This window comes from Stegodyphus dumicola, chromosome 4 (assembly GCF_044657685.1).
Source record: "Stegodyphus dumicola isolate Sdum_Otavi_A_Nest chromosome 4, ASM4465768v1".
NCBI classification, from domain to species: domain Eukaryota; kingdom Metazoa; phylum Arthropoda; class Arachnida; order Araneae; family Eresidae; genus Stegodyphus; species Stegodyphus dumicola.
In genome coordinates this window covers 31,406,234-31,421,096 of record NC_140771.1, presented here as the reverse complement: position 1 = coordinate 31,421,096, position 14,863 = coordinate 31,406,234, and the positions used below count along the sequence as shown (strand labels likewise).

The window sequence follows — 14,863 nt, the reverse complement described above, 5'->3', positions numbered from 1 at the left end:
TGCAGTTTTTTTCTTTATTTCTTCCGTTTCTACATTCCTTAACTAAAAAGTATAAATCGTTTTCGGTTACATTGTATTAGCTGAATGTACTAAAAAGCCGAAAGTAATTTTTTAGATAAGCTAATATTTTTGGTCGTATAGGACTCGAATTAAAACTATAGGGTGCCTTTATGGGAGTTAACTAGGACATTAACAGAATGACAAGGAACAATGGAACTGGTAACAGCCTATAAAAGTCGTTTAATATAATGCAATATTAAATTCTCATTCTGCACTGTTAAACAAATTATGCTTCTTCAGATTAGATAGCGGAAAATTAAGGTTGAATATTCGAAACGTTTTTCATTTTAATAACTACAATACTGAACAGAAGTGACAACACAAGACAAGTAGTACTTAAGAATGATCATATTCAATTCCCTTAAATTTCTCCTCTGAGAATTTTGATTTAAAATTCTCATTGTTAATAGTCCCACGTTTTTGTTTTTAGTCCGTGACTGAGAATGATATGAAAGATAAAAAATAACTTTTTGCTTTTAACTGCATTTATCTTAAACCATGTAAGAAGTATTTATTTATATATCTTATGTATTAAATTAAAAATAAAACCATGTTGTTTACTCCTACATAATCTTAAATTAATGGATTTATTTAAACTCCGTAATAATAAAGCTAATTTTTGCTATGCCTCCGAGTTACTAAAATAAAATCATGCTATGCCTCTGAGCTAATTTTTGCTATGCCTCTGAGTTACTAAGCAAGTGTTTATTAGCATTACAAAGATTATTAGCGGCATAGTATTTTCAGCTTTTGAAGTTTCATATTTGAAGAAATTTATAAACAATTATTTTCTTTAAAACCCAATTAAATTGGAAGTCAAATAGTTCAAAGTGAAATTTAAAATTAAGTAGTTTTAATTTGGTCTATATTTTGAATAAAGCCGTATAATGTCGAGGGCGATCAGACACATGTCCTTCTTCTTCAGGATCAAACGTTGGAGTAGTTTCTGAAGAAAAGCGCCTATTCGCCCTCGAAATCGATAGGGTGTTATTTAAAAATCTATACCAAACCAAGGTTGCTTTTTTCCCCTAATTTCAAAAACCAAATCATTATTCTGCACCAACGCATGTGATATATGATTTTAAAAACTCTTATTCCTTGAATAATGGTGCAAATTTTTGCATAAATTATCAGTTGGCTGTATTAAATTATATCTATTAAACGGTCCATAAATTATGTCAATCAGATTTGTTACTAGGAAATAAAAGCAAGAAGTATGTTTACCACTTTCAAACATCTATATTTGTTAAACTACGTTTACCATACGAAAGGTAAATAAAATGTTTTATACCACGCCGAAAGCCAACGCTCTGATAATTGGTTATTTACCATGCTGCGTGGAAGTTAATTTAAGAACCTTGTACTGCTTAATTGCAATGATTATCAGACCGCATAAAAGATAAAGCCTTGGACACGTAACACAAGACTTGATATCACTCTCCGTTAGGTCTTTTAACATCAAAGTATATCGAACTCTTAGCTATTCTTTAAGTAAGCATGTAACACATGCCAGTAGAAACGTTTTCATTAAATATACTAATAATGTAAATATTAAAAAAAATTACCGTCTGCATGAGCTTTAAATTTAAAAAAATAAATATATTATATAAAAATACAGACAAAAATTGTCAAGAAGTACTCATGCAGTTTTTATCTTTAGAATCTCGTTCTTTAGTTCTTTAGAATTCTTAGTTATTTAGTTCTCGTTCTTTAGAATCTCGTAAGTTTGTTATGTATTGCTCTAATAGCAAAGATAAATTAAAGATCTTTCTAAAATAAGATTGGCATCCGTAGTCAGAGTTTAGTTGCAAGGTAATAAAATGTCAAGAAGTAACCACACAGTTTTTGTTTTTTCAATAGTTCAATGTCTTCAAATTTTGCTCATTCGGAGGATCCCTGGAAATATAATTTTTTTATGGAATCAATAAAACTAGAATTTGCTTCGATGAAACCCATTTCATCCTTTAAATAAAACAAAAATAAATAATAAAAAAGCGTTAAAAATATAATCGATTCGCAAGAACATGATGCTGAAAATGAAAAGAAAGTTATTATTTTGTTGCAATTTTACTTATGAAGCAAGTTTATTTCGTATTAATTTTAGGTAAAAATAATAATAGAAATCAAAAATACTGTTTGATTAATCGTTTTAATTAGTTTTGTGATTCCATGTGGCATTCACAAATTCATTAGAATTTTTATTTTTATTAACGAAACTCGTTTGACGTACGGAAGAAGCTGATAGGAATTCCAAGGTTCCGCGGAACACGGTTTGATGACCATTGCTTTATTTAAATCTTCCAGTTTATAACAATGCAATGTAGTACTTTGGTGTCAAAGATAAATTAAAAATCTTCTTCAGGAAGATTAGCAACAATTGCCAGAGGAGTTATTCGCGGGAATGATATGCCTTATTCTGATCACTTGGTAATACTTCTTAGAATCTACTACTCTTGTGCATGTTGAATGTTGTAACAACTTACGATACTGTGGCACTAAAAAGTGAAAGAATGCATGTTTAACGTTTTTAATGGGAAAAATCAGCTTCATTTGGTTAGAAATGTTTTTAAAAAATATATTCGATATTACATAATATTCGAAAATTAATTAATTTAACATATCCAAATCTGGAAATTTCAGATTAGAGTCTAACTCATCAAAAAACAGTATAATATCGAAAGATTTTTTTTAAAAATTTAAATAATAAACGAAATAAAACAAAATAAAATTATAAAAATTACACAGATATTTTGTTTATCTTCTTAAATAAAATCAATATTTACAATTGTTAATTCATGAAACTGAATTAATATTCTGAGTTGGAAACTACTGAAATTAGAATTCCAATCAAAAAGAATTTCAATATCAGAAACCGTTACACAGTGGTTGTACAGTAGAAAGTGATGTACTCAAGAGAAGTTCACAATTTTTCCTTCGACATATTGCAGGATGTTAGTAAAGCAGATCGCAATTACAATGTTGTTAAGAAATCCACGTATAATGTCTTTTTAAGTAGTTAAATTAATACTATATTGAGCAAAAGAAATCTTATTATATCAAGAATAAATAAAAATCTTTGGCGTTGTTGATTGGTAAAATCAAACAACATAATCCTATAAGACAAGACTTAATCAATGGCGAATTGGAATCAATGACATCTCTTCGATGTGGTAATAATATTTTATAAATGCGAAATGGTGAAACGTTTCACTATATTAAGATGTTATTTAAACGCTGTTAATTGGTTACAAGAGATGACAACTTACCTGTAGTGCAGAGACGATCATCTTGATAAGTGAATCAGAAGGGAGGGCTGCGATCCATTTTATAATTTGGTTCCACCCCTCAGAGGTCAAGATCAAGGTCGCCGCGTGAGACCTAGAATGAATTTTCTCTCTCAACTTCCTTTTATCCTTTTCCCCAGTTGAATATCCGGAACAGGGGAGAGGAAGTCCACTAATGGGTCAGTGGAGCGTTTGTTATCCATCAACCTTGCATCTGCATCTACTTCTAACTTTTTTTTTTTTATTGTAATGGAGGGTGCAGAGAAATCACAATAAATAGACTCATTTAAGTGCCACGGTTGCGAGTCGCTCATTGAGGAAGTTTTCATTTCTCCTAAACTTCTATGTTCCTGATATTGGAACAGAATTCATAAAACAGAGTTAACGGATTTAACGGTTAATTTATTTAACGAAACGTACTGTGCTATCGGAGCTCCGCTTACCCTCATAGTATTCATTTTACCAAAAGCGCAGATGAGATGCCTAATTACTACATGCTGGCATGTTATTACAGAACTGTATTCCATTCGAAATCAAGCAATATCTCAAATGTTTGATTTTACCAATTTCATGACCAAAACATGAAGTCAGTTAGTTCAGTTAAAAAGCACCACCAGCGGCCGTGAAGTAAAGTCGTTGAGCACTGGTAGTTTGGTAAGGGGTTCGAATCCCGGCGAACGGGCTGGTTGCATGGGGGTTTCGTTGTTTTTCCAATATGTAACGTGTATATGAGCCAGTTTCCCTTAGAAAGTTCCCCACAAAGGCATCCATCCCTTTAGGTAGATAGCTCTCGTATGCTTTGCCATAATGAACTAAACCAAACCAATAATTCATTTAAAAATTCAAACAATTATATCTCCTCCTTTTTTTCCCTTTACCCAAATTTATAAAAAATTACGGTTTAGAAACTTCATTTGACAGTCTAATGTCTAACAGGTTGCAGCAGGTTTACCGTTAAAATGTTTCGAAAACTGGACAGCCAGCTAAAAATTGTGGTCTCCATATTCAGATTTCAGTTTAACGTCAAAGCACGTTTAAAGTATGTAGTTACGAAAAGTCAATTAATTTAAGAATGCCAGATATTAAAGATTTAGGCTATAAAATTCTATGCTTAAAAATGAGCTATTTACAATAGCAATGGCAAACGGTGAAAAATTAAAAATAATTCCGTAAAATAAAAACACAGGCTATAATATTATTTATTTCTATAACTAAAGCCACAGGAAGTTTTACTTCTTCAATATATAAATGATACAATAATTTAAAATGTAGTTGTGTATATTTTCTAGATATAGAGATAGGATGAACCTTACATTTTCAAAAATACTCTGTAGAAGAATAATAGAAGAAAAAAGAATAAAAATTTTCTTAACATTAAAAGTTTTAAACTAAAACAAAGTTTAAATCCGCTTTTAATAGGAAACAAATTTAAGGACAAAATTTTAGAAACTTGTTAAGAAGATGTAAGGTATTTTCTCATTCCCTTACGCATACATGCGTAATGTAACTGGAAGCATCACGTCTCCTGCTTAAAAAAAAAAAAAAAAAAAACTAAAAGGTGGTGCTAAAAGGTGATATTTTTTACCACCAGAATTTGACGATTGGGTCCCGTAATCCTCATCAGTTCGCCTTTTAAAAGAGGGAGTCTATGAGGTATTTTCTCTTTCCCTTGCACATGTCTTCGTAATGTGATTGGAAGCATACTTGATACGTATTCGAGAGGTCCAGGATTGGAGTTCCTGCGAAAGCACTGCACATTTTTCTTATCACCTGCTTCAGAAAACCTAATGACTCTACACAGATACAAGTGAAATTTAGTAAATGAAGTTCAGAATCAAAATTCTTGAATTTCACGCCTCTTTTTTTCAATGTAATTTGATCCAAGATGTTCCAGTAACTATTTAAATTTTTTTGCATTTTTTCTAGAATTTTTCTAAGCTAATGCAGAAGGAAGAGAATTATTTCAAAAATTAATACAGTTACACTAAACTTTAACGTATATGTTAATATAATTGTACACTAAAGCTTAAACTATATTAATATTTTACAAATGGACTAAATCTTAAACGTTTACCCTCTTCAGAAAATAAAAAGTGTAGTATTCAGGGTAGCCGTGAGATGATGCTAGTTATCCAAAATCCAAGTCTACTGAAATTGCAAAATTTGTGCTTTGTTTTTAACGACCGCATTAGTCGATTTCAAGAGAACTAATCTTTCTAAAGTTTTGAATTAAAATGTTTAAGGTTAGGTTTCAATTCAAATCCAAGAGGTACGAATGACTGACTGAAAAAGCGCCAAGCTTTCCAGCATTCGAATTATTATTATTATTATTATTTATTTATTTATTTTTATTTTTATTTTTTTAAAGGTTCGAGGTTTTCGAAGATTCTTGGACTTAAATATATTTCATCTTGAATATTTTGATATTTTGAACCGGATCAGTTGTGCAGACGCTTTGCAGCAAGTACTTTCCCTGAGTAAAGGATAACAATTTATGTCTTGTTAGAATACGAAATTCACATAAGAGGAAACAAAATGACACCTTCTTATATATTAAGGCATGTATTCTTATATAAAATGTATTAATAGAGCAAGCCTGTAACGAAAAAGGGCCCTTGATTATTTTAGCTGTTCTTTATACGATTTTCGAAGATGAAGTACTGTTGTATCCCGCATACCTTTTTCAAACAAATTTGATTTCTTACTTTAGAATGTTTGGTATGCCTTTAACTAAAACTACCCAAATTTGTTTACGTTACGTTCCCATGTACTTATCATTAAAGTGATTTAGCCAATTTTGCTATCGTGTGAAACATAAAATCTTTCATCCGCGCAGCATTAGGAAACAGCCAATTTCCAGACAGGTTTCATTGGCTGTGACATGAGATCATTAATTTTAAAATTATAACCACGTAACGGATCGAATTATTTAAAAGAATTAGATGCATACCCTCCATAATTTAAATCTTAATTTGAATTATATAAGTTAGATAATTTAATATAAAATCAAATAAATACAGTAAAGTTTAATTTACTGTATTTTTAAGCTGTTAGTTATGAAAGTCTGAAGCATTACTATAATTAACAGGCGATATTTCTAGCTTCATACAAGATGTACCTAAAACGTTCCAGGATTGCCGTTAGTGGGAAAAAAAAAAAAAAAAAGGAAATAGTGAAAATGAAAATTTACTTCAATATTTTTCAAATTAGCACTTCCAGCTTTATAAGGCATTTCGCCCGCCTTCTTAGCATGCCTTCGTGGTGTAATGGCCAGCACACTTGGCGCGTAATCGAGAGGTCCGAGGTTCGAGTTCTGGCGACGACATTGCGCCTTTTTTCCCTCCTTCCGGCTTCAAAATAACCTAATGTCTCTACAACGTGGTTACATCGTAATGCGCTACTATATAAGTTGTCGAAACAGGTAAATCATTTAAAGGTATGCATCGTACTTTTTTGCATGTCCTCTACATCAGAATACCAGTGCTCTTTTATGACAGATTTCAGTTCTTTAAAAAAGAGAATAGTTTGAGGTGCACATTAACAGCAGTGTGTCGTCTTGTGCTTTTATGCAACAGGAACCTTCTTTCTGAAAATGAGGATTAAAACGCGCTTTTTTCAACCAGTCTATCCAAAATAACTGCGTGATAATCTGTCCTGGAGGAATGAACTCGTGGTGTATTAATCATTGTCGGCTCAAAAAACCGATTAAAGTCCCTTGACTAATCAAGTGTACTCTGATCTAAAGGAGTAAATACCTCTTCGCAAGATTCTGTGAAAGGTAATTTGTGCTTGGTGATCGCTGTTTTGTACTGTTTTTCTTTCTTTCCCGTTTTTTTTTTTTTTTTTGATTCCCGATCATACGAATCTCATCAGCTTTCAACTTTCGTTCCCATTACAAATAAAGATAAAACAAACAACCATATATATACCTATATGTAATAACAGCACAGTTTTGGAAACACTGATGTAAGACCACCGAGGCGTAGATGCGCGAAATAGTGATGGCGTAGATATTTGGTACTTAAAACGTAGAATTCATTAAGACTAAGAACTTGGCAGTCGAGACAGCTTTTAATTCCAATTTTTTTCTTAATTTAAATTCACATTTGTGGCCACAATTCACTTGGCACTCCAATCGTGCCTATTTCCAGAACAATTTTGATACTATAGCGATAGAAGCGAACATAGATGATTGCAGCAGCGTCTTAACAGGATGAAAGCGTAAGCGAAAAGAGACAGAGTTTCACAGTACTTCACAGGAAGGATGGAGGGAGTCAAAAAGTTTTGGTTTACAAGTACTTTGATTGGGCAAGAGACATCTGCATTAAGAGTTACGCAAGATCGCATGATTAATTTGAATGACGCAGTTTAGATTTAATAGCACTATTTTTAAGACGGAGAGAGGAAGTCTCCAAATTAAATAAAAAAATAAAAGAGGTTATAGCCAATTAAAATTAGAAGTTTTCTTTCATATTTGTTATCTTACATATATATATAGAAAGAGAGACTATCCGTGACTTTGATTAAATACTTAGAAGCTTCCATTGTGCATAGCGTTTGCTCAGCCATCAGGCACAAACCTTGCGCAAATTATTGTTTTATAAATCGTGTTTCAGAGTTGCATGAACTGTGGCCTTACCAAAGTACAACTCATCCGGGAGCATCTTAAGTGTCACTCGACGGCCCGCAGCCACTAAATCACGAACTTTCAAACCTTTCCTGTACTTGCGCACAAGATATTCAGTCGACTCTGGGGGTCATCGTCTAGGTTTTCTCATCCATCACGAAACATGAATATCACCCAAATGGACGAGAATGAAACATTGCTGTATCTCTATATGCGTTTTTCAACATTTTGTGGGTTTCAGTTTTCGAGTTTTATGGGTTTTTTTAGAGCTTACGCAGTCTCTGTTTCATTCATCAACAGCTAACAATGCTCAAAGCAGCAACCACTGCTATGCTTGCAAGAGCACGAACTAATGGCGAAATTTTTTTAAAGTGTGCCTAGTCTCAGAAATTTTTAGACACATCTTGATCTTGTATATTACATACCAAAGGTAACAATCATTTAGTTCTAATATTTATGATGTACTTCTTTAATTTAACTGAAGAGCACAACCTGAATTTTCATGAGAAAAAACTGAATTCATGAGCAAGGATTAAGCATTTACTAAACTAGGGATTTCAAATTCTTCTTATTGATTCCTTTAAAAAATGCTTAGAGTTTTTTGGTTTAACTCTTGAAAAGCATCATAATAACTTGCTCCTTCGTTGCGTGAATTTCGACTGAACTGGAAGGAATTATTTGACTTTTGAAAGCTTACTGTAAAGTCAGAATATGATGATAACCTAGTAGTCTTATAGTTTGACTGTTAAATGTTTTTTTTTTTTTTTTTTTTTTTTTTTTTTTTTTTTTTTTTTGCTTTGATACATTATTCTAAGTGAGCCCAAAAAGAAATTTTAAGTTTTCAGTACTTTCTTGTGACCAAAATTGTGGTAATCTGAAAGTTCATGTTATTTCATCCATTTCTTAAGCTTAAACTAAACTTGCACAGTTTTGCAATTGTTTTGAAACGTCTTATGCACATAAAAATATAGCTAGAAAATAAAACATTGTTAATAAGAGACAAAAACAAGTAATTAGCTTGCATCTAATTATGTAAAACTTGCTTTGTTTGCTAGAAAAAAATATTTTTGAGACTTATATTGAATAACTGAAATAACTCAGCTAAATAATGAGCTTGACATTTAAACACTTGCTGTTCATATTGTAATTGAAATTACAGCTGTTTTTATTTCAGTACAGGAAGAATTTTTTTTAAAACTTTTATTGCAATAATTTGAACACCAATTGGTTAATTGAAATTCTATTTGTTAATGCTGATAAAACCTTTTAAGTAGTCTTGAAAACTGCTACCTTGCCTTGAAATGATTTTTGGGGGTTAAATGAGCTAATTTTCATGATTTTTGCCATGTGAAATGCCTATTAGACGCTCACATGTAGTAAGTCGTCTCTGAAAGCTTTCCTTCTTAAATTAACAGTTGACAGATCTCGAGTGCTTTGCCAGAACTACGTAACCTACCTAGAAGACAAGTTTTCTAATTTTTCAATCGGCCTCCGAATGGTAAAGCCGCTGAACACTGGTAGTTTGGTCCGAGATTCGAATTTTCGTGGCTTTCCCCGTATGTAACGTGCATATGAGCCAGTTTCTCTTAGAAAGGCATTCTACGAAGGCATCCCTCCCTTTAGGCACATAGCTCTCGAGGCTTTGCAGTAATCGCATAACTAAACTAATTTTTCTATCAATAAAACTCAAAAACGTGACGGTAGACTTTTGCACTTTTCAAGAAATGTCGAAATAGAACAAAATCAAAATGCAATTCACATTCAATTATCAAACTGTCCATTTAAATAAAATTATTGTAATGCAAAATGCATATAATTTATTACAATAATTTTATCTAATAAATTATTTTAATTTATTAAATAAAATTATTGTAATAAAAATTTTTAAAAATTAAAAAAAAAGGTAAGTACTTTTGGTTCAGGTACTTGATCTATCTATCTGTCTATCAAAAGATAATCACTTAGTCATAAATGGCCATTGGTTCAAGATCATCACAAAAAATAGATTTCAAAATAGACTACAGTTTAAATTGCATTCAGTGCTAACAATCATGTTTATTATAACGCAGAGGCGAATAACGATCAAAGTTACGCCCTGGAAAACTAACAGGGGAACCGGAAAGTAATGTCGTTTCTGCGCATGTCGACAACAACATGCTAAGGGCAGAAGTGGAAGCAAACCCATGTCAAACACTCTTAACCAACTTTGGTCGACCATCCAAGAACATTTAAAGCAGAATGAAAAAATAAGCAAAGCAGGTGTTTGAGTTCCCCATAATCTGTCCGAAATGAACAAAGCCAACCTATCCATCACATGCAACGTATTGCTTCAAGGGCACCATACAGAACCGTTTTTTGATCGTTTGATTAGTGGAGACAAAAAAAAAAAAAAAACAGTCCTATATGATAATCCAAAACTCAAAAGGCAGTTTTAATAGGGGTTAAAAGGGTTTACATCCCGAAAAGGCGCTTCTAGGTGTTTGGTGGAGTATTCGCGGAATTGTTCATTTCGAATTGCATTTGAAACCTGAACAAACTGTTAATGCAGACCTTTATTGTGAACAATTGGATGGAGTGAACGAATTTTTAATCAAAAAATATCAATTTTCAACAGAAAAGGCGTCATTCTGCAACACGACAATGCAAGACCGCACTGTGCAAGACGAACACTGGAAAAAAATTAATGAATTGGGGTGGGAGGTACTGCCATACTCACCCACCATACTTGGCCGATATTTCAGCATTGGATTTCCATTTATGATCCCTACAACATTTTCTTAGTGGCAAAAAGTTTGAAAATTTGGATGTTGTTCAAAATTTCCTCTCGAGATATTTTACTCCAAAACAAATTGATTTTTATCGGTTCGGGATTGAAAATCTGCGCATTAGATGGCAAAAGGTTGTTGATAACGAAGGTGATTATATTATTGATTAAAAATAAAAACTTGCTAAAAATGTACTCGTTTGAATTTAATGTAAGAAAGCGACATTACTTTTCGGTCCCACTATTATATGGTTCAGACTTTTTACCCAAAGATCGAATAATTGTGTACCGCAAATCATTATAAATTGCAACTCCTGCTCATTTCACAAGCAATGCCATATGACTCTCATAATAAATCCAAAGATTTCAGATTGTGCTTTCAGGCCGAGTTTGCCTGGACGATTTCGGATATTGTAACAATAGGAAGAAGTGCTACACTTTGTCTTACGACGGAGATAAAGTAGCAACAACTTCACGTTAAACTATAGAGATGGATTTTGTCACGACTATCACGAGAAATAGAAAAACCTGATCAATAAATCTCCACCTCGTGTGGCCCACGTGCAGTCAAGAAATAACAGCCTCCTTTCCTTTCCTCGCAAAAGAAGTCATGCATCATATTTGATGCACTAAAAAAGAGTTAATTTAATATCGATAAGCGAAAGTTAACCTAATTGATTTCCATTAAATTGGTGGTGCGTGAGCCTTCTGGACCATTCTTTGACTTCCTGAACTGTCTACAACTTTTGCAATGAAAGATCATCAATTTGATCAGTTGCTGTTGTTAACTTTCATTTATGTACAATACTAATTTTTGTTAAGGTGTTACATATTTAAAGAAAATATTCAGTGGATGTTTTATACCACAGGTCGTTAGAAAAGTACTAAAGAAAAAAATGTTAAACTGTTGTTTACCATATGTTTTGAGTAATGACCACCAGTGCTTCATGAATGTTAATGTCCGCGCCCTAATTTTAAGGAAGAAATGTTAAAGGGAAAAAAGTACTTATCTGCATAATCTCCGCACAAGTACTTTGTTTCTCACTAGTTCTACAAAAATGCATTTGGTGTATGTGTGCATGTTTGTATGATATAAATAGCAAATTTTATTTTGATGATATGTTTAAAAATAATTTCTAAACTACCTCTGAATGCGTGTGCTTCCTGCCAATTTTTAAAAAGGACAGCTCAAAACTGCATATAAATGCATATGTAAATACGAATTTTTCCAAAAATAAAATATTCAATTTAAAATTTATTATTTTTTTCTTTACAGTAGGAAAATCAAGCCACAAAAGTAATGGGACAATGCTCATGGGACAAGTGGACAAGTGTAAAAAAATCATCTATAATAAATACAGTATGCGTGTTTATACAAAATATGTTTTGTAGAGTCATTAGGATTGTTTGAAGCAGAAGATGTGAAAAATGTGCAATTCCTACGCCAGGACTCGAACCTGGACTTCGCGAATACGCCCCGAGTGTGCTACCGTTACACCACGAAGGTATGCAGAAAGGAGGGAGAAAATACTTTATACACTTCCCCTTTGAAAGGGCGACTGGGGATTAGGGGACTCAGTCACTAAATCCTAGTGGTGAAGAATTACCATTCACCAGCTTTTAGTTCTGGCGCCACTGTAGAGGTTATTCCGAAGTAGGAAATCGAAGAAATCAGCAATGCCTTCGCCGGAACTCGAACCTGGATCTCTCGAATACGCGCCGAATGTGCTACCGTTACACCACGAAGGCATGCAGAAAAGGAGGAATACCTTATACATAATAGGCAGTATTTATTCATTTTTATAAATTCTTTTAGAATTTGTTTTATTTTAACATTTCATCATCAAGGTTTTATCGATAAAAGATACAGATGCTCACATTTGTTTTCAAACGCTTATAGTTTTGAAACCTATTTACATAGATCTTATACTAAATATTTAAACACGGATTTAAATTTTTTCCTTAATGTATTATTTTTTCTGTATTTTAAACTTTGTTTGTTTCAAAAATATATATCTCTAAAATATCGCCTATAATAAAATAATTATTAAAAAAGTGCTAATCATAGCTTACATAATAATTAAGACAATCGACAGTTTTATTAGTATCTTTTGAAAGAAGATGTTTTTCATAATATTTTGTTTTATAAATGAAAATAGTACATCACAAGAATTATCGTCTGCATTAAAAGATTATTAATTGTTCAGCAAAATATATTAAAGCTTCTATATTTGAAGTGAATACGACAAGACGCTATAAAAGTTCTGTTAGAAATTTAACTATTCATCATTTTAAAAACAGTAAAATTATTCGAAATATTTAAAACATCTTTGAAGTAATGCGTCTAGGTTACCTTTAATGTTACAAAACGATGGAAATCGCTTGGAACTGTTGAAAATGCACTGAACCGCATAAATGAATCGCATTTCAAGTTAACACCAAGAAATTGGAGACTTATCCTACAAAAATTATAATAAGATACAAAAATTACTACTATAAAACTTGCATCAGATTTAGAAGAAGGATTTGTTATAAAAACCAATACTGAAACTGTCAGAACAGACATTATAACATGAGGAGACAATGAGTAATCAGTAAAAAGGAAATTCTTCGTTAACAAGGAAAGTACTCCTAGCATTTGTAAAATCTATGATAAGAAAAGATTCATTATATTGGAATAACGTTATATTTGCTAACGAGTCAAAATTTAATATATTTGGGTCCGATGGACTAATTTTTGTCTGGTGAAGCCGAATGAAGAATGGTTTAATACAACTGCTTGTGGTTATATACAACTGCTCTGAAGTTATCCAAACGCCTCCATGTTTTCCTGGCTTAAATTCTATACAGCATATATGGAGGGAGTTGGAGAAAGGAATAAAGAAACACGACATTTCTTAAAGAAATCTTCTGAAAGCAAATCTTACGTAGGAATGAAGCAAAATGGAATATTAACGAACGAAAAGTTCTTAAACGAAAAGGTTAATTAAATATATGGAAAAGCGCAAGATAAATGTAATTTTCGCTAAAAGACATCCAATGAAATATAAATATCTCATTATTTTCATGTTTTTGTTTAAATATAAAGTGTTTATTCAAAGTGTATGAATACTTTTGCGAGTTTATATGCAGAATGTTTTGAGATAAATAATTATTTTTACCCAAAATATTTTGAATAACATTTTTCAAAACAAATAGGCTTTAAAAATATCATCAATAGTATACTTGAAAAAAAAATGAGGTCATTTCGCCAAAATTTAGTAACTCATAATTAGCCATTTAAACCGAAAAATGCAAGTGTCGGAAAACAAATGTGAGCCACTGTATGCGATAAAATTTTTTCAGTCTGTTTTCAATTTGCATCTGGAAAAACCAAATTTTTTAAGTTTGATACAGTTAATTTGAAGAATTTATTAAGTTTCGGGGCAAAAAAATATTAATTTTATTTAAAGGTGGACAGAACTAGAAATGGAAGATTTGATTAGACGTTAAGATGTCATGTGGGATACGACACTAAACATCTCCATAAACTAACTAGATGTCGTTGAATGTACTTGAAATATTTAAAACACATTTTTAGTGTCGAGATTTAAAGCCTATGGAACACATTTTACAGGAAATGGAATATAAAACTCCAAAACAAAATGTTTTTCAGTAACAACTGATAGAATTCGTAATGCAAAATGAGGGGGAAAATTATGATAGATATACTTAAAGAAGTCTAGGTAATTGTAAGTCAGAAATACTAAACCATATTTTTAGAAGCTAATAATAATCCAACAAAATATTAAAAAGATGCAAAAAAATTAACTATTATGCCTTTTATTTAATTATCATTACTTTTATGACATGATTTCTTCTCCTAAAAGAGAAAATATTGAATTTTGAACTCAACATTTTATTTTTCAAGAAAATATCTAGTACAAAAAGAACGCTGAGTCAACTTCAAAGAAAAGAATATATATAATTATATAAAATTTTTGGCATTATTTTTGGAAAGCACATATGTTCTTTTACAGACTGCCATTTCTGCTTTTTCAAATTTCATGAAAGTGGACGTTAGAAAAGACTTCATAAAAAAATAATATCCCATTTGTATTTCTAGGACTCCACAAAGATCCTAATTGA

The 14,863-nt window shown here is 31.8% G+C and overlaps 1 protein-coding gene across 2 annotated transcripts in view; it reads right to left on the bottom strand.

Moving 5' to 3' along the window:
- The window catches only part of LOC118198037 (uncharacterized), a 51,335-nt gene that overhangs the window by 9,756 nt on the left and 26,716 nt on the right, over window positions 1-14,863 (bottom strand). Inside the window, exon 1 of one of the 2 annotated variants that reach the window (XM_035369624.2) lies at window positions 3,327-3,480. The exons of the other annotated variant lie outside the window; for it this stretch is intronic. Within the exon in view, the coding sequence (XP_035225515.1) occupies window positions 3,327-3,347 (21 nt within the window). The 5' untranslated portion in view covers window positions 3,348-3,480. Of the gene's footprint in view, window positions 1-3,326; window positions 3,481-14,863 lie in introns of those variants that run through there. 2 annotated transcript variants of the gene reach the window in all.